Genomic DNA, 27,984 nt, shown 5'->3' with positions numbered 1-27,984 from the left:
CTGTGTGTGCGGTCAAGCAGATACTGTATGAGTGTGATTTGTGTGTGAACAGGTTCTGCTGCTGACCTCTGTAAGATGGCCATGATCAGAATCTTCAGCCTGGTCTCCTCCTCCAGCTCGCTCTCTGCCAGGTACAACCACCAAACCGTCGCCTTCACTCGCTCCCTTCATACAGCTAACATGACGACACACACGCTAGCTCTTCACACATTAGCCCTTTCTGAGTCTACACGGGCAAAACGCAGCCCAGTGCTACATTAATGAGGAGAGCCTATCGTGCCAAAGCACATAAACAACACTCAGTATTTCTCCCGCCAACTAAATTTGTAGAGTTGAGGAGTTTTCTCAAATGACTGCTGCCGCTACACGCCAAACATTCTGCAACAGTAAACACACTTGAAGCCAAGAGCCAAAACATATCAGAATTAGAGGAGTATGTGGATGCGAGGACTTGGTCGGGGGTACCATGGTGGTACGTTAATGAAGATCAGCCCCACGCCGCATGACTAGCAGGAGCTGCAGCATGAATCTAACGTGTGTTTCTGAATGTGTTTGTAACTGCAGGCTGATAGCACAACTCCATGATGAGCTTCTGTACGAGGTGGAGGACTCCCAGGTGGAGCAGTTTGGAGGTGCATTTGCTACATCTAATATCATTTATTAAACATTTCACTTGCTTCAAATGCACTTATATACTGTACCTATGATGCAAAGTAGACGTACAATGAAGAATACTGTATATGAAGTAGTGGAAATGCTTGATTTGTTCTGCTCCACCGATTTAGCATTTAGCCCTCACGGTGCTATCGTACCTTTAATTCCACGCGTTCTTCTTCCTTGTCCTGTCGCCCACAATGCAACTAGACCACCCAATGTTCAGCTGGAGATTCCACTCTATTATACTAGTAGCAGCTACTGTAACCTCGCCTTTAAAGGACTTAAATTATGGCTGTGGTCAAAGGTTTGCTCATTAATCCATGTGTACATGTGTGCGCAGCTCTGGTGAGGAGCACCATGGAGTCCCTTCAGCACATAGACCACCTAGGAGTTCATCTCAGGGTGAGTCAATGGATTGTATGGGATCCAGACGCATGGAGATGCTCGCAGAGGGGAAGAGCAGCACTCTGGCGCAATAAATTGCCACACGGCCTATTTTGTAGTCTCTGTTTTTACTTTGAAATGCTTGTTGATACACACACTTCTTTAGGGCGGTGCAGGATATTATGCAGATGTTTCAACCCACAAATCATCCTTAAAGCTTTTCAATAAAACAAATATTTGCTCAGTGGACGTCTGACTGCTAAAAAAATCCACAGGGTAAATATATGTTTGTACTTTTTAAGATTTTCAAATGATAGAGATGTTGTACCGCCAAAATAAGAGCATTTGTGATTTGAAATCCGCATTAGCTGTGTGGCTGCTCCTCTGTCAGGCTACAGTGTAATGTAGGTCACCGTGAACCACACCTACACATGTATGACACACTGACACCTTTACCTTTTCTTTATGTGTGTGTGTGTGTGTGTGTGCGTGCGTGCGTGCGTGCGTGCGTGCGTGTGTGTGTGTTTCACAGGTCCCCCTGAAGGTGGCAGTCTCCAGTGGCAAGTCTTGGGGATCTATGTCTGAGCTTCACATCCCTCCAACGTCTCCCTCTCCTCCTCTTTGAGTCCTCCCTCCCTTCTTCTTGCTCTCTCTACCCCCCCACCCCCCACCCCCGCACCTCCTCCTCTACCACCACCACACCTTTTCTTTCTCCGCTCCAGACATTTTTCTCTGCTCCCTCTCACTCCCCCTCAGCGTGCTCTCATCTTTCTGCCTCTTCTGAGTTTCTTCTTCCTCTCTCCCTCTTCCTCTCTCACTCTCTCTCTCTCTCTGCACTTGTCCTGCATCCACATTGCCATGGAAACCAGGCAGCTGCAGCTCCCAGTTCTTGCTTTCACTCCATCCGTATCCGGGGGCAACGGCAGGAGCCACAGACTGGATTGCGCCAGTTCTCCTCTCTCACTCTCTCTCTCTCTCTCTCTCTCTCTCTCTCTCTTCATCCTGATTCCTCGTCATCCTCCTCCTCCTCCTCAGTTTTCACACTCTCTTGTTAAGACCAGTGCTGTTTTCTCTGCCTCGTTGCCAAGGTGAAGCAGTTTGAGAGAGTTCTTGGTTTTTATTGGTTCAGAAAATTGCTCGTTAGCATGATTTTAAAAAAAGACGTAGCGCTTGAGCTGCTGTGTACCTGAAACATGGTGCGTTTATAGAAAACTTCCTTGTGTTTATTGTTCGTATGCTTCGCTCTCGCTGAATAAAGCTGCCACTAATTCTGCAGGCTCAAAAACATCTGTGACACGTTCCCACCTGATAAACTCAATGACCTCTCTCACCCCCTTTCTTTCCCTCTTGCAGGTTGTTTTCTCCGTACATCAGGTGCTAATCCTTAATTAGTTCTTGAAGCTTTTTTAGCTTACTAACAGAAGCGTTGAACAGTTGCAAGCAGCCTAATATTCTCATTGAGTTTAAGTGCGGGGTGACTGGGAGTTTAGAGAGTCAGCTGTATTTAGCAGATACTCTGTTATTTTAATGCCACGAGGCCGTGATATTTTAAGGGACGCTTCCTCTCATGAATTTCACCTTTTTGTCGGTTGCATTCATCCGATTCAAAGCGGATGATCTCATTTCGCTCGGCCGTGTGCATCCATCGCCTCGCTCATCTTTCATCCGCTCACTTGGCTCTCGCCCACTCTCCCCTTTGTCTTGTCGTGCCTCTGTCACACGCGCTCACGCATTCCACGAATGCTCGAGCACGCGCACCCTTAAGAAACACTCTTTTCATCCACGCAGCCACCGTGACCGCACGCTCGCACGCGCTCGCCGGCTTCCAGACACACTGACCGAGTTTCCGTGTCTCTGGCAGCCGTAGAGTCTCCTTTTGCCCCTTTTATGCTGTCCTTCAATTAAGACCCTTTAAGCCTACAAAATGGGTCTGGGCAGAACTGTAGGCCTTGTGACATTTTTAACAAAGCCTCACCCCCATCACCTATTTGAAATGTCACCTCCTGTTAGCTGCTCATTATAGAAGCTGTCACTTTTTAAGTCCATACAAAGGTGGCATGTAGGATATCCAGCAGATCCGCCGGCACTTCTGTACTGTCATGTATTTACATTCCTGTAGTTTCCTTTCTTTTTTTCTTTTTTTTTACTTCGCCTGCTGAACACTCTGACAGGAATGTGCTCTCCGTGTGCTGATTTGAGCGGAGCTTTTCTCACCAGGTCAGTACGAGCAGTTCAGAGCCAGAGCAACGGACAGTGTTATGGAAATCTGCCCGTCTATTCTCTCATTGTTCTGTGGTTTGAGGGTGCGCGGCCGTCCCCCCCCTTTGAGGGGGGGGGCGTGAGACTGGTATGTGCACATTCTAGAGGGCACTTTTGGAGCAGGGGTGTTCAGTGTAGGTAAGGAAGTAAAACAAATGCCAATTAAGCTTAATTCTACCCTATTAGCCTATTAGCAGCTAGCCTCACAGGCCAATTACATTTAACTTGTTGTTGAGTCTCTATTTTACAAACTGGAACTGACTCTGGATTCGTTCTGTAGTCGAAAGCGGGACTGACAGCATGACATGCATATTGGGGGAAATTTACATATTAGCATAGCATATATGATATACAAACAGTAGACATAATCTCTGTGACAGTGATGGACAGGATGAAGAGAGAAGAATAGGCAGGGTTGAACCTTTAGTCTCTGTGGGGCTCCCCATGTGTGTGAGCGTGTGTGTGTGTTTCAAAGCGGGTCTGACACTGCCTGACTTTGGTATGACTGGTTAAACACATGTCTAACAGGCTATTAGCTCTGCGCTCCACCATCAGTGGAGCCCGTTAGCTTCCAGTTTAGGAAATTTAAGAGCTGTGAATGAGGTTATGTTCATTTCACAGAGCGATGCCTTCAATGACCTGTGCTGTTCGCAGGAGCCAAGGCCTGAGGGTCCCTCTGTTGTCAAGGGCAACAGCATGAGCTTCCCCCAGCTGCCATGGCGACCGTGGCGACATGTAAGTAGACCCCCTACATCACTTCAGATCTGCAGTTTATCTCTAACTGTTCTCGACATGTGTCGTCCCGGCGAGAAAAGAAACCCGCTGACCGCTGCGACATGTAAAAGCTTAATGCATCATCGTTTTTAATTGATACAGTTTATGTACATCCATGTTTCAGTCATAATGCAGGAAATGCCATCTTTACATCTATACAGTGTTCCAGTTGTTGTCAGTATAAAAGAAAGGGTTAATAATCACAATAATGATAATCCCGGTGTGGTCATACAGCAGTCTTCCTCAGGAATGGCAGAAGGTGAACCGAAAGCTAATGGACATCAATAAAAACCGGGTTGTCACTGCAGTCTCACTGAGGTCGGGCAGACCGGCTGTGCCAACAGCGTCTACTCTATGTTGCGGTCTCTCTCTGACGAGCCTCTTCGTCTTAAGCCCCGTGTCCCTGCTTCATCTGCTCAATCACTGCACCCTGCGCGACCTGATTACTGTACATGAGAATCATGTCCCGCACCATACCTGCTTTTCCTCTTCCTGTAGCCTCTCTAACTCTCCGGTCACTGTTTACTCACTGCTCTCCTTTACATGCCGAAGGGCCTCTTTTGCCAAATTCCTCACCCCCCCTCCCTCCCCGCCTCCTTCCCCTACAGGTCCCCTCACCCCCAGTTCCCTCAGTTACGATTTTATCCCCCTCCCCCCTCCAAGTCCATCCATCTCATCCATCTATCAATCCTTCCTTCCATTCCTCCATCATGGCCGGCTGGTTGACCTGCCTGCCTCCCCACAGTGTGGCTGCATATCAGTCCCCTGCTGTGCTTTGTGAGGGTCGGTTTCCTGGCAACAGACAGCAGCCATGACAGGGCTCCGGGGCAGAGAGAGCCCCTCACTTTGCAGCAGCTTGCTGTAGCTTCGTAGCTCAGTCCGGAGCAGCGGTGCAGTGGTATACCGGTTTCATGGTATGAAAGCTGACAGCTGTCGTTCCACGTACATTTGCTAATCTACAGTATTGAATTCTAAAGTATTAGTGTTATTTTTTTTTTAAAAAAAGTTTATATAAAGTCTCTGTCAGGCCATATTTGTAATGAAGTTATGATAAAGCGTTTGTTTAATTAACTGCTAGTTGTGTAATACCATTACATTTTCTGAGCTGCTTATCATGCTGTGAAAATCTCATACCGTTGCAGCCCTAGTCCAGAGCCACTGATACTCACAGCCATGGCTGGCTATGAGCTGTGTGCTGTAAGCTGACAGAGCTGCTGCAGTGTTTCAGGCTCTCTCTGACCACTCGAGAGTTCAAGCAGACAGGCGGGACAAGGAAGGCTGTGTCTGAACCCGTCAGTGTGGGACAGAGACACCAAGGCTAAGATGGCGTGCACTGTGGCCCCTGAATGTGGCAGCCATTAGTCAGTGAGGGATTGTCATGAGGTAATACAGATGAAGACACCTGCACTACTGTAGAATCTCTTTATTAGTGCTGTAAATATCTTTAAAATATATTTTTATATATTTTAAATCCACAGTTTCTGTTACAAAAGGAGTAAAAATGACCCCCGGATGCTATTTACAGTAAAATATACTTTACAACTTTACAGTTACTAACTTGCAGATTCAAAAAAAGACTTTGAATCTCACGTGTAAGAAAAGTCAACGTGGTCGAGGGTTGCGATTCTGGCAGCTGCAGCCTGTTTTTATTTTTCAATCGTAGTAACGGACTGGTGGTGGTGAAGTTGCAGTGCTTGTCTCAGTGGAACAAGTTAACCGGAAGTGTTTGTGGTTCGATAAACGCTCACTTAAGAGACTTACAGCAGATTGCACTTTCAGAGTGCGGCGACGCCATCTTTTCCCTGTCTGCTTGAACTGCTCATTTTTTAAGCATCCATTGCCCCCCCCTCTTGTCATGTCCCCCCATTTCCTATTGACATCTGTACAAATATGCAGAGGTACACCTGTGTACTCCAACTTTTAGAAAAACACATCTTTAACACCTCTTTGTAAAGAAAAATACAAAAAACAGAAACATTTTACAATCAAACACCCCTCCAGGCTTCGATATAATGAGCGGTAATGTCGCAATGCCAAAACTGGTGGCATCGCTGCCACTAAATGGTACAGTATAAGGGATTTAACATCAATGCAGCATCTCATGTGTTTGATAAAATCATCGTTGATAGTATGTCATTATTTTTGTGGTTTTGTCTGTTTGTGTTTATTGCTTGATTAGATGGCACGTGGGCAGGATTTCTTCCAAATAATACCAAGTCAGTACAGGATTGTGTTGAACAAAACATAGCCACATAAGGAATAAAAATGCAGCAATTACTGTCACCTTTGGCAAATTTTCACCTCCAAAAACAGCCGTGGGTTGTCATACGAATTATACATTGTGGTATCATGTCTTGTATATATGCATATGATACATACAGTCAATAATACAGGAGAAAGAGAAACTTTATCCATATTCTTCATAGGAAATGTAAAAAATCAAAACTATCTGTACTGTAATAGCAAAACAAGACACAGTTGTGCTACAAGTGCTTATGTGTTCTTGGCACCTGTGGCCTCAGTCCAAAGTGAGTCCTTCTGTATTTGCCACAGTGGAGCAAAATCCTCACCAGAGGTAGAGAGAGAGAGGGAGTCCGTGCTGTGGAGCTCTGTTGCCGCAGACCTCCTCCCGCCGCCCCACCGCACCCCCCCATTTAACTGCCAATGTGGCACATTCCTCCCTCACCCCTCGCCCTCCTCGTTAGGTGGAACATTCCAGGCGACAGCCATCTTCTGAGACAAAAATGAACTCCATCAGGATTGGTTAAAACCAGCAAAGATGACAGGTTGCAGTAAATAATACATTAACAATAGGTAGAGATACGGCTATTTACAATCACACAAAATGCCTAACATCTAATGTAGTGGTTTAGTCACTTAATGAAAGAACCAGTAGCTGCTTTTCACCTTTTCTCCCCCCACTGTTCATCTCATTCATAAAGTAAAAAAGCAACCAGGAAAGATTTAAAACATAAAAATCTTTCTAAGACATAAAATGTTGGCAGTTTACATTCATGCCTGTGAGCGTTCGTCCCCAAGGCTGTTGAGCGTGGACACACACCGTCAGAGTAACACAACACACCCACAGGATCTGTACATTTGTGCAGTTTTGAATTCTATGCTCCTTCACCAGCAGATAAACTCGATGAAATATTGATCGTGACAGATATTGATATTTTTACAGTTTGGTTATTTCAACAGCAAGAACTGGCTGAAGCCATTTTAGGGTTTTAAAAAACTGCTGAAGTTGAAGTTTTGGCTTCAGTAGCCTCAGTTTTGGGCCTCTGTGTCTGCCATCAGAGAGAGAGCATCAGATGATCATTTTTGGGTTCTAAAGCACTCTAAACTAAAAGAGCCATCTCCAGCAAGAGAGGCCTTTATGCAGCATACCTTCTCAAACCTCAACCAATAGGACAGCACACTCGCACTCAAACAAATCACAGAAAACCAAATAATAAAATGTGTGAGATTGTTTTTGGATTGTACATCAGCAGAACATTTCCGAGGAATGGTTTGTAACTAAATTTACACTCTGGTAGAAGCTGCATACAGATTAATCACTACATTCTAACATTAAGTATGCGCTACCAGTTTGAAATGGGAGGTGAGACTTCACAGGGCATAGCATTCACATGAAGTAGAAAACAGACATTGCTCAGACTAGAAATAAATGCATTATCGTCAGTGCACTTCAACTTTACAGCTCAAAATCGCCCTTTACCAACCTTAAGCCACGCAGTCCACGAGATATCTGAACTCCAGCGTTTGATTCCAGTGCATAAGGCCTTGGCAAAGGCGTTTTGAGTGAGATTACCAGTTTGTTCAAAATATGTACCAGCATGGATCATCATTTCTCCCAAAAATACATGAAGGAGCGTTTTAAATTTCATCAGGCAAAAACTGAGATTGGCAGCAGCAGAAATGGCTCAGAATTGACAGACTTCACATTCTTCCACAAGATCCAGGCCACAGTTTATTTTACAATCCACCTCAGCGAAGCCCACCTCTCACTCGCAGCCCTCAGACCTCACCCAGGTCTTATAAAGAACGGGTTGAGTCATTCGGTCGTTCGGTTATTTATTTGCACTGCTGTGGTGTTTCTGTGAGGAAACCTACAGCTTCAGCACCACTGACACACTCCACAACTGTGATACCAGATTTCACTTCAGGTGAAATTGACGGTTTATCGTCTGATTAGTATTATTTCACACAGCAGTTTGACCGTTGAATCTCGTTACCTAATTTCCTGCTCAGCTTAGTAGGAAGGAAGTTTGTAAGTACCACGTGGAAGTCAGTGGTAGCTGTTGCTCCAGAAACATCACAAAATACAGCCTGGTCCTCTTTTGACTCTCCAGCAACAACCAAGTTCAAAGCAGATGCATCAAAAGTGGCGTGAGGCACCCTCCACATGTTGGCCCGATGAGAACATCTGGTGCGTTTTTTGAGAACAGTGCCGTTTGATGCCTTCAGGGCGTTTGTGCCTTGCTTTTTGCTTTGTAGAATTTCATAGGGAAAGATTGGCTCCAATTAAAAGACGAGGGGTTTGTCTGTAGCTAAGCCTCCTCTAGGTGCGGCTCGAGCACATGGCTTGAACATGGGACACACGGGATGAAGCTTTACTTTCATTCGTCCAATGGCGCGTCTCAATGCCTTAAAGTAGCTAAGATCAAAACGTTTTGTCCGTGGAGGTTATGTGTGTACATCCCTAAATAAAAATATTGTGGAGAGTATAATCCCGAGTCAGATGCAAAGGAATCTATTAAGCTGACACAGGTGGAGGTTGAGAGTGGGGTTTGAGGACACTTTTAACAGGAAACAGCTATTACCTGCGTCACCTGGAACAAAGTCTAAACGCTTAACCGTCACTGCAGACTATTACCCTTTCCTGCTGCCTGTGTTTCCTTTAACTGCATATGATAAACTTGGCAAAGGGCTCGGTAGATGAGAGATACTTCACGGGATTTTGCACTATGTACTGCATGGGAATACGTGTTTTCTCCTGCACCGTTCGTCGTATGCCCATTCATGATCTGCAGAGTGTTTGGGAACCTTAGCACAAGCTGGTTTAATAGAGGAAGTGATATGATGCTTTTCAGTGATATACCCTCACTCCCACTGCAATCAAGGAAGGAAACTACCTTACTTGTCCTCCAGTGAGCGACGGATGAATCTGAATATCAAGAGCCGCTTTCAAATTGAACAAGGCTTTTAAAAGGGATGTAACTTCTAAACAAGGGTTGGCTACCTCCTGGAGATTTCTGAGAGCTGGCTTGTGGCTGGTATTGATTTCACGCCCTTGTCTCGACTACAGAGAATTAAGATTTAAGGTAAAATAAAAAATACAAGTCTATGGTTCCACCGTATGCCATGTGCTAGGAGTTTCTCCCCTAAAAGTTATATTTGCATTCAAAGACACATTTCATGCAAATGGTACAATTTATCTTTTTTTTCCAAACAAAGAAACACACATTTCTTTTATATGTTCATCTAAAAAAGAAGCTTATTTTCTGTTTATATATATATATATATATATATGTATATCATATATAAATCAGTTGATTTTTTTTTCTACACTTTTCCAGGGCAGGCACCGTACACACACCGGGTACAGAGGCATGCCACACTTGCATTGCTTTTTGCATTCTACAGTTGGTTGGCTGGCAGGCATGATGTCATCAAGGCAGTGCTGCGGTCGGTGAGCTCTTATCACACACATACACACACACACATTTTTTCTCTCGCTTTCTGATTTCTGCTTCATCTACACTCGCACAACCCTGCATCATCCTTGCAGCCTGGCACCAGCATAACCTGGGGGGGGGGGGTCACACTGCCTAGATGACATCAGAGTAGGGGCGGGGTCTAAGGGTTGGTCCAACAAGCTTCAAATGGAATAATAAAAGCAGTGCAGCAAGGCTCTGTGGCGCATGCAGAGATGGGTGAGGAAATGGGTGTGGCCTGGGACAGGGAAGGTCAAAGGTCAGTGGAGGGTGTGCAGGGTTCAAATGGAAGGTGTGGGGTCTAGCCCAGGGTTGCAGACAGATTCATGAATGGGAGGGAGGGAGAGTTTGGGGGAGAAAGGGTGGCAAGGCTAGGAGGGTCAGTGCTAACTTCATGACGATTACATTTGTATTCAATTTTTTTTCTCTCTTTTCATCTTATGTGATTTTTTTTGGTTGTATTTTGCTTTATATTTTACTTTTTACAGATGGTACGATGACATAACTTAGGCTCAGAGTCGTGGATGGCTGAATCTACTGCTGGTTGTATGATCAGAGGATGGAGATGGAGAGGGGTGTTATGGGAGAAACTTTGACGTTTTGTTCGCTACATGAGTTCTCGGCTGTATACACAATATAAATACATGGGGGAAGGGGAATACTAATGCCAATATATTGGTTTAAATAATTATTTGCTATTTGTGCTCAGTTATGTACTGTTGATTCGCAAGTATTGCTAGTAGTCATGTCTTCCCCAAGTTGTTCCCCAATAACCTGGATTTGAAGTACGTGGAGTGTAGACTGCAGCTACTTTGTAATCGTCATAGTTTTGACAGCAAAATTTGCATATTACAATGTGGTAATATGTGTTATAAAATTACTAATTATCAGTCAAATACTAAACATATTCAAAATGTTAGAATTTATCTGCCTTCAATCAGTAAACAATTTATAAGTACGCGTAGAAAGTAGTAATGTTTCGGTAGATAATACTTGACTCATAGCAAGAAAGGTGCGTGTCTCTTCACGCAAAATAAAAACAGGTTAATTGTTGCTCATACGGTGCTGAGGCTTGGTCTAATACCTGACCACAGCCCCACCAAACACACACACACACACACACACACACACACACACACAGTCACACGCAGTCACATACTCTGAACAATCACACACACACACACACAAGCTCGGACATGCAGCTATATCGTATCTTGGGGTCTGTCAGCGAGAAAGTTCCACCCTCCTGTCACCTCAACCAATCAGAGACCCTCTCCACAGCTTCAGTGAGAAAAGCAGCGATTAACTGATGATAGATCCAGAAAGCAACAGAAAGGGAGGAGAGATCCAATCAAATAATGCGTGAGGAGAGGGAGGAGGAGGAGGGTGCGTGAGGAAGATGCACCGTGTTGATTCAGATCCATCGGACACGGGGTACACAGCGCATATTCCGGTAACCATCCTGTCATCCTTCTCTCTCACTATGGGGGTCAGTAACACACTCTCGCTGTGCTTCAATATGGTGTCTTGAGAGACTGGCTAAAGGCCAGATGACTCGGTTCCTGTGTGTGTTACCACACTCTGCCCACAATGCACACACACAATGTAACATTACAGAGCGTTTGTAAAAGAAAGCGTGTACCACAAGCTTCCCCCACCACTTTGAGGAGGAAGCCATATCCGCCCCTCCCGACCCATCCAATGCTCTGTCCACCCCCAGTGAATGCAAACATCTCATTGCACTCTACAGCATCTGAACCCGTCTGTTGAATTTTGCTGTGGGGGAATCGGGAGAATGTGGGAGGGAAGGGGAAGGCTGGAGGTGATGGGGGAGGGGTAAAGAGGGCATTGTGGAATAGTAATGAAGGGGAGTATTGATCAGAGTCACGTGATCTTAAAACCAAAGGGCCAGGGGAGGGTGCTTAGTTTGGGTGCCAGTTAGATGTTTTCTATAAAAGCCAATTAGTTTTTTCTCCCACAATGGAAAGGGAGGGGTAACGGTACAAACAATAGCTCAATAAAATAGAGGAAAAGAAACAAACTCTTATTTAAAAAGTAAAAGTATAATACAAAAACAACAGCAACAAAAGCAGAATAGTAATGAAAACGTTAGTGACTTTAAAGATGAAATAGTGTTAAGTAGTACTCGAGGTTATCTCTAATGACACAAAATAAATAAAAGCTGTCGGAGGAGAGGATGCAGTCGGGGCTCTCAGCTGAAGGAGGGTCGTCGCTCGCTCTCTCTCTCTCTCTTTCTCTCTCTCTTTCTCTCTCTCTCGCTCGCTCTCTCTCTCTCTCTCTCTGTCCCTCTCTTTCTCCATCTCCCCCTCTCCATCTCTCCCTCTCCCTGTCACCTCTCACTCTTCGCGGAGCTGCAGGCGGTAGCGGCTGTAGCGGATCTGGAAGAAGAGCCTCTCCAGTGGCGAGCGGCTCATGCCGGGGAGCCTGTAGTCCTCGCTCTGGCCCGTTCGGCGGAAGCCCAGCGACTCGTACAGCTTGTGGGCGGCCAACTTGACAGCTGTCGTGCCGAGGACCACGGCGGCGTAGTTGTTGCGCACGGCGAACTCCAGAACACGACGACCCAGCGCCTTCGCAATGCCTTTGCCGCGGTAGCGAGAGTCCACCGACATGCGCCGCAGCTCGACCGTGTTGTCGTCCTCGCGGCCTTGCGCCGCCACGATGCCCACCACGCGTCCGTCCAGCACCGCCACCCAGAAACAAGAGCCTGACAGAAACAAGAGACAGTAATTTGGATAAAATTAGTATGAGTCAATTATTGCAAATGCTTTAGTGAAAGATAAAAACTTAAAGGAATAGTTCAAAATTTTGGGAAGTATTACAGAGCATAAAGATGAACTGATGTCACTCTCATGTCTGTGAGGTCATTTTGAAGCAAGAGCCAGCAGCCAGTTAGCCTAGCTTAGCATAAAGACTGGAAACAAGGGGAAACAGCTAGCCTGGCTCTGTCCAATACTAACAAAAGTGGCCTATCTCCACATCTAAATTGCACCTAATGTGTTTATTAGTGAGCTTCATTATGACACCCTCTGTGCCTAGATCCTCAATTTGGATAAGGAAAAACTCCCCAAGGCTAGCAGTTTCCCCCTGGTTCAAGTCTTTGCACTAAGCTAAGCTAACCTGCTGCTGATGGCTGCCATACACACATGGCTGGTATCAATCTTCTCATCAAACTCTCTGCAAGAAAGCATATTGGTGTATTTCCCAAAATGTCAAACTATAAGCATGTAGTTTCATCACTGAACTGAAAAATACTTTTATGTAGTGGTACTCAAGGGGAGAGACCTCACACTCAGCTGCTCCAATACACTGTGAAACTCGGGACCATATTTCAAATGAGGCAGATTTAATTGAACAAATATGGATCACGAATGGCCTCAAAAAGCAAACTAATATTTTGGATGGATTACAGGAGCTGTTGGGAGGAGAGTGTTTCCATCATGTTGCATCATTTGTAATGGTTCAAATGAGTACAGAATAGGAGAAGGGATGCAGGGAGGAGATGAATGAGGAGGGCAGAGGCCGGTGTCTGACTGGTGCTTAATGGCATCAGCCACTCGGTGAGACCCTGCTGATTAAAAGCCATGATGGAGCAGTCGCTTACTCACGGTGTAGTGGAGCAGAAACTCTGGTCTCATGGGACAGAAGTTTTGGGGCATTAGATACAGAAATTTGGCATTTTCCAATTTTACACAGAAAAAAAAACACTGGCATTTTTACAGCCACTCATACTGTGTAGGAACTTGAGACACTGGTAACAGACAGGTAAAAAGACGAACACACACACAGACAGACAGACAGACAGACAGTGTTAGACCAATGCAGATAAAAATGTCAGCAGACAACGCTCCTCCACCAAAGTACGCCTCAGAGCTCGAACATCAGCCCGTTTAAATATCGATCTGCTATCGCACTACAGTTTATAAGTTGCTCACTTTGACAGTTTGAGTGTTTATGCTATTGAATTGTTACCCTTTTTGCCCCTGGAAGGCATTTTCTGTGATAATAATTTAGGTTTGTGGGACAAAAGTATTGAACTGAGCTGCAGAACTCTCTTGAATTCTCTTATTGTCGGCTGTGTCAGCGGCTGCAGTCCCCATGAGCTGAAATGTCTGCATTTATTTCACATTGAGCTTCTGAACTAAACTCTGACTCACTGGGTCACAGGGGGTTAAATACTCAGCTAAAAACACAGATAAATGTCACAGGGAAATAGCATTAAGGGTCATCATCCATCTTTTGAAATCATTCCCCTTTGAATCTCAGTCAGACGGGTTTTAAAACCAGGTGGATACCCGTGCTTAATTTCCTTTACTGATCATAACTTTTCAAGGAAAATGACCCTCTCAACCTCCTGTTTTTAGTACGCAACCATGCTCAAACAGCCTCTCCATCACTGTCAGCAGTATTTACGGCATGTGTTGGCAGTGCTGACATGGTTTTGTACTGAAATGCCATCTGTTTGTTATAGATAAAGTAATTCGGACTATTCCGTGACTGGCAAAAATCTGTGCCCGTCTGTCCATGAGCTCTGAATCCTAATTCTCTCTCTCTCTCTCCGTGCCCTCGCTCTCTCTTTCCTTACCTTCACACATAGCCTCCCCTCTTCCTGTATTTCTGCTGAATCTCTCACTCTTGCGCACACAAACAGGCGGCGACATTAAACCCGTGCTCCTGCTGGAGTCCTGTGTGTTAGGAGGGATTTGATGCCCCTGCAGGCCCATGTTAAGCTGATCCGGAGGCTTCTGTTGCTGAATCAAACAACTGTCATATGTAGGCTGCAGCTGCAACAGGAAAACCCGAGTACTCCCCGCCCTGATAGCTAGACAGGGGTACGGTATCACCGAGAGACTGCCTAATCTGACTAATCTGTCAGGGGAGCTGTACATATCATAGCTCCCTGAAGTGCTAAAACATCCCGAATAACTAACAACAACAACAAAAAAAAAGGGCATCCTGTTTCCCTGGTTTTTAGATTGTGTGTGTGGACTAACCAAATGTTGGTGCGGAGGCATTAGTGGGCAAACGTGTGCACAGGAAGGGATCAAAAACTTGGTCTGCCTCCGAAGAAAAGTTAGACAGATGACTGCGCAGTTCATCGACATTACATTTGGGCAATAAAAGTCCTTCAACCCTTACACAAAAAAGCAATCAAACAGTCATTTCCTGCTTCCATTTCCACACTTCCACTATGAAGCTGATTATGCGGACGACGATGGATGACTATACATCTGAGTCATGCAGACGATCTCTTAAACAGAGTCTGAAGTGGTTAAGTGTCTCGCCGCCTTCGCTAATGCTATGGAATGATGTTTCATATAGGCAGATGTCAAAGCCGCAGTGTCAACTCCTGCGGCACTCTCCTGGCATTATTATGCTCGTGCGTGTGTGTCTGTCGGAGGCGTGGGAGGGGGGGAATACGCTTCCATAAAGCCCTCCTGACCATCTGTCTGAACTGAGCCGGTGCCAGGAATGAGGACAGCGCAGGAGAACACGCACGCCAGCCACCTCTCCGCCTGTCAAACTGCATGCGTCGCTTGACTCTGCCTCAAAAACATCGCTTAGATCACTCGAAACAATAAACTACAGTGGAAAAAAAAGCCCTCACAGAAATATTAATCTCCCCTCCTCTTCCTCCTCCTCTGACTCTGCTTTTCCTGCGAAGCTGAGCAGCGTATATTGACCTCTAAGCTCCCGGACATCACGGCTCAAGGAACTTCACATCTGCCGCGTCTGACACTGCGACTATTAAACAGCATGGATTTGGTTTAGCTGTCATTATTTCAGCTGAGAACCGCACTTCCTAGAGATGGAGAGAGAGAGATAGAGGAGGAGGCGTGTTGGAGGAGACATAACGTTATGCTCCAAAAGGCCGTTTCCATGTGATTAAGATGCTCTAGACTCTCATCAAGCGTGCAGATCAGCAACCGAAATGTCACGTTTGATCAAAAATAAGGGCTGCTTTGAGGCATAGTCTCGCGTGAAAAATGGAAAATTATTCATACTGATTAGATAAAGGTTTTTAGCATCAGCTCTGGGGATGTCATTTGATCCGTTAGCCAGTCCATCACTTTATAATTGGATTAATCATTGGATTGACTGCATTCATGGTCCTCAGAAGATGGATCCTAATGACTGAGTTGGTCCACTGACTTTCCCTCAAGTGACACCATCAGGTTTACGTTTGTGGCTTGGAGTGAAATACCTCAACAACTATTGGATAGATTGACATGATGATGATGATTGGTGCACACACTCATGTACCCTGCAGGATAAATATTCCCTAACTTTCCATCTAGTGCCATCGGTAGTTCAAAATACTAACTTGTCCACTGCTTCGGTTTATGACCAGATACCTGCTAAACAAATGGCATCCATCAGCTTCAGCCGCGCTTTGTATTTAATGCTGATTAGCAAATGCTAGTATGCTAAACACTAAGATGGTGACCACCATTACACCTGCTAAACATCAGCATGTCATCACGATGAGTGAGTTAGCATGCTGATGTTAGCATTGAGCTTCAGTGTGTGTGGAGAGTTTGGTGACTCGTCATAAGGATAAATGAGGGGATGGAGACATTATGGTGCCTGTCTGTCGTTGGGAGGAAATAGGAGAATCGCCAAGTGGTTAATATTGAGGAGAAGATTGAGATAAAAGTCTCTGCAAACAACAAGAAGCCAATTTACATAAAGCTGTAAATGGACTGTAAGGTTTTGGGATGGTTTATACCTTTGAATCAAGCCAGGCTCTCTCCTTTGTATGTTTCCTCCTGCTCCTATCTAGCTTCTGTCGCGCCTGCTGAATACCGCAGATAACAATTCATGAGGGAGAGGCTGCTTATTCCTGCATGCCACCATGAGATTGATTGGAAAGAGGGAATGAATAAGACTCTGTTTCCCAAAAAGACCTCAGCAGCTCTTCCTGTTGTGCTTTTCAGCAAAGCATTAAGCTCCCTGATGCTCCAGCACAGCAGCTTAGAGTGGAGCTTAATACACAAGTAATACAGTGCACTGCTTGTGTTTCAGTGTGAGTACCTGAGGCCTGAATGTCACGAGCTTACTCACTCAGAAAAAGAGAGGAAATGGACAGTGAAGAAGAGGAAAGAGGCGAGGCATCTGTGTAACAGTAACAGTGATGAACCTGAATGGATCCATTAGTGCTGGGCATACGGGGGGGAGGGAGGACAGAAGATCTACCATTATTACAAAGGGGGGAGGGGGACCTGAAGAAAACAGATGATCTCAAGACAAATAAATGAAGGCAGAGAGTGAAGGCTTGAAAGAGAGGATGAGCTCAGAGCTCTGGAAATCACCCGAAATGACTCTCACACAAGCAGAAATCTGACTCCTCATTGCGACAGATCTCATTTCTTTTTAACTACTTTACAAGGATATTAATATGCCTCCGTGCATGTGTGTGGGAGTGTTAAATACTGGCTGATGTTGCGATATGAAGCCCGAGTAAAAACGAAAAATCGCACACATGCGCATGCACGGGAGTAGTTTTTATGGCGTCTAACAAGATTATTCTCTTTTTGCTCCAGATGAAACCTAGAGGGCTAATTCAGTTGATAAGCGTTCAGTCTAGACGACGCCTCACTGTGCTGTAGATCACTTGTCTCTGAGCCAAACGCTGTCCTGGGCTCTGTGGGTGTAAGCCCTGACAAAAGCCCATAAATAGCTTGACTCCATTCTTTCCATTTGCTTTGTGCGCTAATGATTAAACAGTGAATTTATTGCTGTTTTTATGTGTTATTTTCATATTGCTCCGCGGCGTGTGTGTCATTGATGCAGGGTAATGTTAAGCATCAGTGATTTATGTTTCGGGAGTGCCTCTGTTGCATCACTGCATGATTAATTTGACCGTGCCAGGTGCTAAATGGCGAGCAGGCTTTGCTGCTGGTGTTGATGTCTCCACATAGTAGACATGTGGTGCATTTCAGACCAGGTTTAAGCATCATTTTCTATCTTAACAATCACTTTTGACCACTTTATTGTGCTTTTCCCTTTGAGGAAGAAATGCTTAAGATGCTTCTGCCTCTGCTTCACACACCCTTCCTCCTGCCCTTCCATACAAACACACACCCAGACACACCATCCTCCTCAGGTCAGAGTGCATGCTGGGAGTATGGATTAGCCTGTCATGTGTAACTAGTGCATCAGCAGTTTCTTCCTCCATCATGGACAAATGAGGGTGAGAGGAGGTGACCATCAGACATGGGACACGTTTCCGGCTGTTTACACAAACACACCACAGCGCAATTACAAAAAATGAATCATTCATGTGTGCTGAAGGCCGGATTTACAGGAGAAGAAGCCTTTAACTTGGCCTTTAATCCCCCACCAATATGCAAAGGGTGTATTGACCTGTGTGTTGTCACACTTTACAGAGACACACACTCACAAACACTGCTCTCCTCCCTGTTGCACTTCCATTAGCTCAGACGAGCTCATTATGCGGCCTTTCACTCTTAGCTTTACTGCCCTCCTGCTCATTTGTATGTGCGTGTGCAGGTTCATATTTTACACACGTGCTACACTTTAATGTGTGCATGCCGCTGTTCACGCAGCTGCTACTCCTGCAGCTTGAGCTCCTCTCTCCCCCCTTTCATCTCCAGGGTCAGAGGGCATCCGGCTGGGCTTCACACCACCATGTAAAATGTGACTTTAAGCTATTACAATCCAGACCTCTGTATGTTGGCTCAGTGTAAACCAAGCTGGTTTGACTCAAACTGCAGAAATCACTTTTAATCCATAGAGCACACAAGTAATCACTCAGCTATTGATAGCAGGCTTTAAAATTGCTTATCTGTCACAATCAAGCCTTGTGATTGGTCACCAGAGAGTCAAGATGCACGATGCTGCAATAAATGAAGCTGCTGCTGACAGGTCATCTGCTCTTTCCAATCAGTGTCTTTGTTCAGTATTGATTTAAGCAGAATGTGAAACAAAGGATACACTGTGCACACGCTTGCAGGGTACAGTCAAAGTAATGAACTGCTGAGTTCTCCAGTTTCTCAGTGTGTGCAGGCTGGGAACAGCAAGGACAATGTGGCTGACACCGTGACAGGGTGTATGTTTAATGGATAGTAAGATTTGGACTGGGTGAAACATGGAGGGAGCCATGCTAACGGTGTCCCCCTGTTCCCAGTGTATATGCTAAGCTAAAATGAGCTAGCTTCATATTTAGTGTGCAACAATGACAGGTCTCTAAAATGTCCAACAGTCCAAAATACAAACATATTCAATTTCCACTGATATATGATACTGATATCCTTTTCTTTCAATGTTTGTGAATGTCTACAATAACCCAAATGTTGCTGTTATGCTCTAAATCTACTTAAATTGTAACTACAGCGTAAAAATGAGCTCGTTTCTAATTCTGCTGAAGTTAAAGACAATTGTCCACTGATGAATGAACAAATGAATAGTAAATTACTTTTTTCCTCCCCCTGGTTTTTGACAGAGACTGAATGCTGTTTCCTTGGCTGGGAGGAAACATCACTTCCTCCGTGCCAGGATGATGGATAACCCAGTTGGCTACTGCAGCACCTCCTCTGCACCTTCAGCGTAGATGAGGAACGGAGAGGAAGAAGAGGAGGCGGAGTGATACAGGTGGGAGAGAGAGGGAGAGAAAATGCTGTGGCTCAAAAACTGCAACAGGAGGGAGGGATGGGAGAGGAATAGAGAGAAAGAAGGATGCCTTATTAATCTGAGGCGTCACAAACATGCCCAGGAGATTCCTCTGTCTGTGTGCCGACCGGCAAACTGTTTACTTCTCTTTCTTTCTCACACACAATATATCTTAGAGTTGAGGAGCGCACTCCTCCCTCAGATGCCCCCATTTTCTATCTGCCACTCACCTCCTTCCCTTTCTTCACACATTTTCTCTCTCTCTCTCTCTCTCTGTGTCTGTCTCCCTCTCTCTGTCGCTCAGAGCTAAAATAAGCACAGCAGGTACCGACGGAGGAAGCTGCTCTCTCCCCTGGAACAGAGCGAGCTCAAACTCACGCCCCCGCCCCCCAAACACACACACACACAGAGGCCCAGCGAGGCTGACCGGCAGGTATTATAGCATCTCCTGCATTAGTGGGACCCTGCAGTGGTCATGACGCCTCATTAAACAGGCAGCATTACTGAATGGGTATCACATCAAGCCGTGGAGGATTTGGCTCAGTGTCTAGTGTTGCCCTAATTACATTACATTCACTTTTTAGGCACTAAGCTGCTTCAGAGTGACCTACAGTGATTGAGCAGGTGCAAGGGAGGGGGTATGATGTTTGCCGCCTACTGCTTCAACACAAGAGGAAACCTCCTGCGCTCTGTATTTAAAGCTGTTTCCCTTTTCAGAAAAGCTGTTTTAGAACATGCCTTTTTCGGCCTTATGGGATTAAGTGATGGAGAGTCGTAGTAATGGTAACTCAGGCATTGTTTTCCTGCGAGAGGAGCGAACAGCCGTGTGAACGGCGCGTGATGAGAATGGGTTCTGACGTGAACCAGGCCTGTGGCACAATGAGAAACGCTGGAAAAAATGTTGTGCAAATGAACACAACAGTAAAGGCGCCATAAGCCGTCACTTTAACGAAGCTGGTGGAAAGAGTTGCTGCCAGAGCTCGATGTAAATATTTTAGCTGCTAAAGGCTAAAGAAAATAACAGCTTAGTAATCCAAGACGTCCAGAATGCTAGCTTGCTAGTTAGCTTGTTCATTGCAGTGCACTAAAACAAAATCTTCAGATTGCATTTTTGTGAATTACAACACAGATGTCTATACAAAGAGTGCACGCAGTGAAACGGCCACAAACCAAACAAGTTATGTTTTGTCTGCACAGCTGACTCCAGTTCTCCAGCTGGAGTGGAGTGTGTTATTTGGCTTCGATCGCCACGGTGTGCATAGGCTGATCAGCAAATAAAACACAGACTCCTGCAGCTCCTCAACAGTTTCAGGACGCTGAAGTTCTCCCAGCTTCAGTGTGACTCAGTGGGAGTTTTGCTGTAAATTTACTGTCTGCTTAAGCAGCTCGGCACTGTCTGCAGTGCTCTTATTTTACATTTTCAGAAAGGAATCGACTAAATAAACGTAATCAAAAGAGCTAAAAGTTTAATGCACTTAACAACAGCAGATAAACGTAAATAAATGAAAAATAACTGAACATTTATTTAACACTAATGTATTATTCACTTCAACACGATTAAAAAATGTGCATTGTCTCCGATGTGTCTGCAGACATTTTTGCTTAATTGCAGGCGTCAGCTGATGCCGAGAGTCTCGACATGCCAGATATCTAACCGATTAATCTTCTGACCAATTAATCAATGTATCACCAGTCTGTATTTTTCAGATTTTACTGTGCAGAGGTAAAACAGATTATCTGAATGAAGTGCAAAGAATCAGAGTCAGCAGCTTTTAGAAATATTTTCATTTGATTTGAATCTTAATTTCCAGTTTCTTTCATCAAATGCACTGTAGTTGTTAACACATAATCAGTGGACATATTGATTGCAAGATTGACTCATTATTGGTTTTTCACTTCCAAGGACGGAGCAAGACAGATGTGAAGAGGAGGAGTCAGAGCGTACAGAGAGAAATGTTGTATTTTAACTACATCTGTCTGGCAAACTCTTACTGATCTGTTTGAATTTGAATGATGGACTTTTGTACCAAAAACTTCGGTAATCCTTCCTAAAATCAAGCCGGACCGAGACTGAATTTGATTGGTTTAACTCGGTCACATTCCTTTCAAGCTGAGTGTTTGAACATTAAATTAAATACGGATCAATTTGTGTATAAAACTCTTGTAATAACAGCATCTGTTCTTGTTAAGGAAATCAGCTTTTATCTTTTTCTGAGCAGCCATATACATTTATACTCTCCGCCATTGATCCTTCAGTATGCTTTACAGCCCCTCTGCCTACACACACAATTTATTATGTGGCAAATGAAAGAGGTGACAGCTGGCCTTAAGTGGCAGCAGTGATGTGGCTCCAGTCAGTTCCTGTGTAACCCCAGCAGTCTGTGGTCAGAGTACACTTATTAGAGTTTATTCAATTCATATTTCGCTTAATCGTTAAAAACCGATTAAGAATTCTTTGTCCTCCCGTCTCCCCGTCTTTGGATTTCTCTGCATTTAAAGTAGCATTGCTCCATTAAGTTGATTAATTGCTGGGTTGCAGCAACACAACATTTATATTCCGGGACCCTCCGATCGATCATCATCATCCGCCGCCGCACCAAGACGTCTTGGTTATGAAACGCTGTTTAAAAATGATGCTGCAAGCTCCAAAAGATGAAGCCTTATAGCTTTTCATGCGTCAAACACACACAGAGGCACACACACAGTCTTATAGGGCCTCCTGGCAAAATGTTTTCATACACATGCAGCAAACTCTCAACCCCCCTCCCCCACACACACACACGCGCCTTGAGTAGACCGGCTATCATCGTCATTAGCGTGGATGTTGCATTAATCTTGAATGTTAGCCACGTCAGGTGAAGCAGCTCCTTTCACTACAGTACGCCTCCCCAGTGTTCACTGTGTTCTGAGATGTTGACAGATGAGTACTCACTAACCAGCATCTGCTGTTTCAGTGCAGTTTAGTCGATTCAGTCAAAACATGGAACATCTCCACACAAGCTCTGCCGCACAGCGATGTTAGCTACTTGGTGTAATTGAAGCTACGCTGCGGACACCAACTGTTTTATTGTTAAATAGTGCTTAATATCTGATTCTGGTTTTCTGCTGCTAGCAAGATGCAAGAGGGATGGTTGAGTTTGGAAACACCGCAGTTCCACTACTGACCAAATGCAGGTTTTAAGCCTGCCTCTGCTACATAATCACAAACTCCTTCCTGCTACCTGCCAGGCTGTCCTTGTACACACTTCGAACAAAAAAAACACACAACAAATGAGAGCGATGTGAGAGGTGCCTCTGCGCCAGGACTGCATGTTGGTGCCCAGGTGTTCGTCCCCTCTGGGCCTATTCAGTTTGCATGGATATAATCATTAGCATTGTCCAAGAGCATTGGTGCCTGACCCCCTCTAAACCATCACGGCCCTGCAGCAATAATGGGAATGCTAAATTGCAATTGTGTATGCAGTGGATTACCAGGCCAGAGAGCACAATGTCAGAGACAATGGGGGGCAATTGACTGGCTTAACTAACACCTGCTTTTTAGATTGGCCACGTGGTGTTGGGTTAACAGGGGATAAATGTGTCCAAGAAGTTACAAGGCAGGGGAATGTACGCAATGAAAATGTGTTGACGGTCGGCCATGACTCGAAACTCTGCTCCTGAAGAGAATGAACAGTTTGAGATGACACCAGAGGGGGATTGATTTTTCCAATTAGGAGCTTCAGCGAAGGAAATGAGCCCCGCCGACAGCGAGCGTACTGCAGAAAGTGTATCAGCAGTTTTCCTCAGTGCAATCAATAGCCCTGTGATGCAGCAACACCCCCAACCCTCCCTCCCAGCCTGTGACCAAGGGGAGCTCAGAGAGGAAGCAAGTGGGGGAAGGAGAGGAGAAAGGGACGGGGAGGAGGGGTGGGAAAGAAGGGTGGAAGAGAGGGAAAAGCAGGAAGACGACCTGCATATTTGATGAGTTGCCTCTGGATTGCCTGAAGACTCTGTAGACTGAGCCAGTTTTACAGTTTCAAGTGTATATACGTCCCTCTGCCTTTCATCTACTCATTCTCTGTCTTCTATCCCTCCTGCTGTGGCAAAGTTACAGACCCAAACTTTTTAAAATCAGCCGTGGTGGTGGAGCATTGCCGAGCGACAAACCTATCTGATTGGTCACACGACGGTGAGAGCGGTGACGTTCCTCCCTCGTCTTACCTGTTGGTGTCATGTAATAAGCCTCTATGTCAGCCATGTCCGTGTGCAGAGCACAGTCCAGATAACTCTGGATAACTTTCCTGCTGTAGTAGTAGCGCGCACCCATGAGAATGAGGGGTGCGCAGCAGGTCAGCGTGACGGATTTGGTCACGAAAAAGCACATTACTATGGAGAAATGGAAGAAAAATAAACGAAACCTGTCAGAAAAGAGAATCACATGTTTGATTTTGGCGGAATTCGACCCCACACAGACACAGAAGAAAAAGAGCAAAAAAGGCAATGTGACATTTGTAAGCATCAGTGAGTGAAACAGCATCATCAATTCATGAGGCTTTTGATAAAGAGAGATATAGATCCGTGTCACACAAGTAACATTTCATCACACTGTGAAGTCAGGCACAATATTACAGCTGCAAGGACACAATTGACAGGGTAAAACTTTCAGCAGAGACACGTTAGTATTGAATTCACCAAACCCGGTAGGTCCATATTGGAGTAATTAGTCGCATGTGACGCTGGGGGGCGCAAAGGGAAACAAACAAGCAGGCTGGATGCTGCAGAACATGTTGTTGCGTGGCATGCAATAACCTAGTAGTTAGTTTACTCCACTGCACCCCAGCGTGGCGTGAAACATCAGCGCCGACAGGATGTTCATAAAAGAGAGTTTTAACTCTCAAAATCACCAAGACGCATTCAGACCGCGGTGGAACAGAATTTGGTAGATTTTTCAGCCGTGACTAGAATGTTTTTCTGACTTGCACGAGTCTAATTAACGCCAATATGACACATGAAGGTACGCCCTCGTGCCAAAATTGTTAAGAATTTGGGTGGGTAACAGCTTGTTTGATTTCGTCCTGCGTAACGGCACCGGTCACGATACATGAGGCTTTAATCTGCGCCGGCAACATCAACAAAAGCCAAGCCAGATCAGTGCATGACTGGCGCATTGGCTGCTGTGCAGAGGCGGGGGTCGGGGGGTGTTTTTTGGGGTGCGCAGGGGAGCGATTTTTGGGTACGTGCGCGCACCCCGTGGGCCAATCCTCAAATTCATTCACTCATTCATTAACGGCACCGGCATGTCATCACATCAGCAGCAGGCCCGCCGGTTATACACGTGCACCATGCGCCTGGCCATGCCTTTTGTTGCATGATGAGCAACATGCCGTTAGGTTTGTGTGGGATTGAAGAGAAGGTCCTCGGATAAATCACATAAAAAAGCGCATTAATCTACAATGTGAGGCGAGCTTAGAGGTAGCTTATACATGATTCATGTGAGGGATAATGCTGAAGTTTTCTATATGAAACCTAACATGGGAATAAATAAGCCGGCATAGTCCATGATGCAAGGTAATGAGGGTACTTACCTGTCAGAAGAGCATATAAAAACTGAGTCTTGGGCTGCTGCCTGAGCCCCCTAAACGCCGTGTTGGGTATCCTCTCCATAATACCCTCGTAAAAGATGCGCCGCACCTCCTCTTGATCCCCGCGCTCGAACTCGCGGATAAAAACCGCATCTTTCCTCACATCCTTGGCCTCGGCGGGGTTCAGAGCCGCGCTGGACGGAGGAGAGCTCCACATGATCGACTCTTTTTTGGTCCCAGGTATAGCATCGTGTTCGTCCGCAACAATTTTAGTCTCGCAAACCATTTTGGGAGACGAAAAATGCATGCAACTGGCCGCAAAAAAACAACTACAGTTGGGAAAAAAGGGGGGAAGAATGAGTGCGAAAATGGATGATGCGTGAGATTTTCTTAAAAAACAGAGAAACGATGAAAGGGAGAAGACGAAGGGGGATGTTCTGCTGCAACCCTGAGCGTTTCTGACGACCAAGACTTGCCGGTGTGATTCAAGCAGTATTTATAAACGGGCAGGGCGGGTAGATTCAGGTTCAGGGGTTGGGGTGGTCCTCTCGCTGCACAGATTGGTGGAAGCGGTGCGCCGTTAAATGCTGATGGACGAGGGAGGAGGGAGAGACAGACGCGGTCGCTCTCTCTGCATCTGATCGGGCTTGTGCGCGCCGGCGAAGTGTGTATTTTGAGGATGTGGGCTCAAGAGGAGGGGGGGTGTGATGGCGAGGTTGCGTAGAGAGGTTGTTTCTGAACAGGGTTGTCTTCATTATGTCTGTCAATGAGGAGGATCCCCGTTTGTTGAGGTGCCGTGGCCTTAAAGGATGCGATACGCAGCACAAAGGCGCAAGGTAAAGCGGGGGCGATGCGTCAAACAGGAGGAAACCCGAGCAGCAGGGAGACTGCGGCTTAGAAAACACTCCCACGCTGTTTGGAATTAAAAAGTGCAGCTTATAGCAGTTTCTAATGTGTGCTTGTAATTAAATTCGAGGTGAAAGCTGTTAGATTTTGCCTTGGGCTCTTGTCAGAGCTCTTAAACGCAGTATATCGCTGGACATCTCGGTTGTTGCGCAGATAAAGAGAGTGAGGGGGTGGGTGGGAAAGCTCCCGGTGTAAGAGAAGCAGATTTGTATACTGACATGAATCGACATTAAAAGGACGCCATAAAGCCTTCAGCTCAGCCGGTAGTCGCCCTTCTCTCTGGGCACCGGTCGCAGGCTCACGGAGGGCTGTGTGCAGCCTCCTCCGCCCGTTGACTGACAGCTGTGCTGCACTGCAGTGATTCCTTCACGGCTTCCCTCCGCTTTGTCACCCTGCTCCTGTCACACACCAGCCCCAACATGGAGATCATATCTCGCCCTAGTGCGTCTCCGAAACCTCCCTTTTGCCTATCTGTCGGCGACTTTCACCGTGCACGAAGCACCGGTGACGACAGTACCGGCGTTTCGCACGGCGGCGGTGTTGGTGCTGGTGATGATGATGCTCGATCCGGCCCTTTGTTATCCCCCGACACTCCCTATAATTAACCGTGACTGTTGTTATACAGAGTCAAGCTTTCAGGAACAAAGTGCTGCCCTGATTTGCGTACATTTGTTCTGACAGCTTCGTCATGATGAGTCGGGGATGAAGGGCGTTCGACGTTTGCAGTTGATGCCAATAGTTGCACCACCTTTCAAAGATGAGGCAAATGATGGGAATAACATCAACATACAGTATGAGGATGCTGTGCAGCCGGACAACAGTGGGGTCTAAACAACACCGTGATTGCGCACCACTGGCACGCGGTAATATCCCTACATGGACGTTATCATCTAAAGTTTTCCTCGCCACTGTCATTAAACTAAGTTCATATTTCCGTTGAGAACATATGAAAACGTGTAAAACCTGCAGCTCTTTGTGGAACCTCGCACAGCCACAGTCGCATAAAGCAGAACTAGTTTGAACTGGATCATCAGAGGCAACCTGCTATTGATAAGGCTGCATCCACCCCCACTCCCTCCTCCTTAAGGTATCCCCCGCCCCCTCCTCGCAGCCATCGAGCTGCCGGAGGCGGAGGTGGGCAGACAGATAACCTGCAGAGTGAAAAAACTCTCGCCCTCGCATGCTCTGCTCAATCCGGACATTTGCTCGACAAAATGCGGTAGAAAGGTGGTTTTCTACGCATCAGCATCCCTTCTGCAGCGCCTCTCACCATGCCGACCGGGTGGAAGATGCTCTGAGCATGCGCAGTGCTTCCTTCTTGGTTGACTCCTGGCGGCGCTGCCTTCAAGTGCCGTCGGTAATAGTTGCAGCACTTGCTCATGATGACAGCGCCCCAAACTACTAAATGAAACGTAATAAAAAGACACATTTGTGATGTCTACAGGCCAAAGTTTTATCCTCTCTCTTTTCCCGTTACAGTAGTCAGTCTTTGCCACGTTCTCAGGGATTTCCATTAATGTAGGAAGTAAACAGCACAGAAGAAAAAGGGACATAATAATCTCCATCTTTTAGCTTCCTCCCTTTGTTCAAAGGACCGGGCAGTCAGGTCCTGTAACAGCACTCACCCAGCAGCAGCTCAAAGCACTTAAATCACTAATGTGCTGCTAGCGTTCCTGTCTATTACACACTGTGTGTAAACAGTGGTCTACATCACAGCTGATTTGTGGCACTGATAGCGTCCCTGTGGGAATGTTTGTTTTAATAATTTATTATTATTATTATTATATTCTTACTTTTGCCAGGATGATCGCTGCATGTAATGTGAGTCATGTGTTTACGTTGGATTATGGGAATAAAGATATGAGATGTGCTGTGAAGTGCAGATGAGAAATCCAAGTTTTCATGGAGAGCAGTTTCATCTGTGGTCAGCACATTTACCTTTTCATTATATGTCAAATCTCCAGCCAGTGGCTTTATTTCTGACAGCTTGTAAATGAAGCAAACTGTATCTACAACACAAATCACATGTGCTGGTTTACAGCAAACAGTGCAGTGACAAAAACAGCAGAACA

General features: G+C 45.7%; 3 protein-coding genes across 3 annotated transcripts in view; 1 reads left to right on the top strand and 2 right to left on the bottom strand.

Annotated features, from left to right (window-relative positions):
- poln (polymerase (DNA directed) nu) overlaps positions 1-1,919 on the top strand; it is a 50,057-nt gene extending 48,138 nt beyond the window's left edge. The window contains exons 23-26 of the mRNA XM_076725611.1: positions 53-131; positions 565-632; positions 998-1,059; positions 1,574-1,919. Coding sequence (XP_076581726.1) covers positions 53-131; positions 565-632; positions 998-1,059; positions 1,574-1,666 — 302 coding nt within the window. The 3' untranslated portion in view covers positions 1,667-1,919. The remainder of the gene's footprint in view (positions 1-52; positions 132-564; positions 633-997; positions 1,060-1,573) is intronic.
- The window catches only part of slc7a8a (solute carrier family 7 member 8a), a 234,638-nt gene that overhangs the window by 180,090 nt on the left and 26,564 nt on the right, over positions 1-27,984 (bottom strand). The gene's annotated exons all lie outside the window — the stretch shown is intronic.
- nat8l (N-acetyltransferase 8-like) lies at positions 4,140-27,203 on the bottom strand. Its single transcript, XM_076725665.1, has 3 exons — positions 25,010-27,203; positions 23,646-23,810; positions 4,140-12,519 (listed from the first exon to the last, which is right to left on the bottom strand). Exons 1-3 carry the CDS (start codon positions 25,311-25,313, stop codon positions 12,152-12,154), a joined length of 837 nt encoding a protein of 278 aa, XP_076581780.1. The 5' UTR covers positions 25,314-27,203; the 3' UTR covers positions 4,140-12,151.

Source organism: Chaetodon auriga, chromosome 24 (assembly GCF_051107435.1).
Source record: "Chaetodon auriga isolate fChaAug3 chromosome 24, fChaAug3.hap1, whole genome shotgun sequence".
In the NCBI taxonomy this organism is placed as follows: Eukaryota; Metazoa; Chordata; class Actinopteri; order Chaetodontiformes; family Chaetodontidae; genus Chaetodon; species Chaetodon auriga.
This window is presented reverse-complemented; position numbering and strand designations above follow the sequence as displayed.

Coding starts and splice junctions, on each gene's coding strand:
- nat8l (XM_076725665.1), bottom strand. CDS start 25,313: ATGCATTTTTCGTCTCCCAAAATGGTTTGCGAGACTAAAATTGTTGCG. Junction 23,811..25,009: donor TTTATATGCTCTTCTGACAG/GTAAGTACCCTC, acceptor ATTTCTCCATAG/TAATGTGCTTTTTCGTGACC. Junction 12,520..23,645: donor TTATTACATGACACCAACAG/GTAAGACGAGGG, acceptor TGTTTCTGTCAG/GCTCTTGTTTCTGGGTGGCG.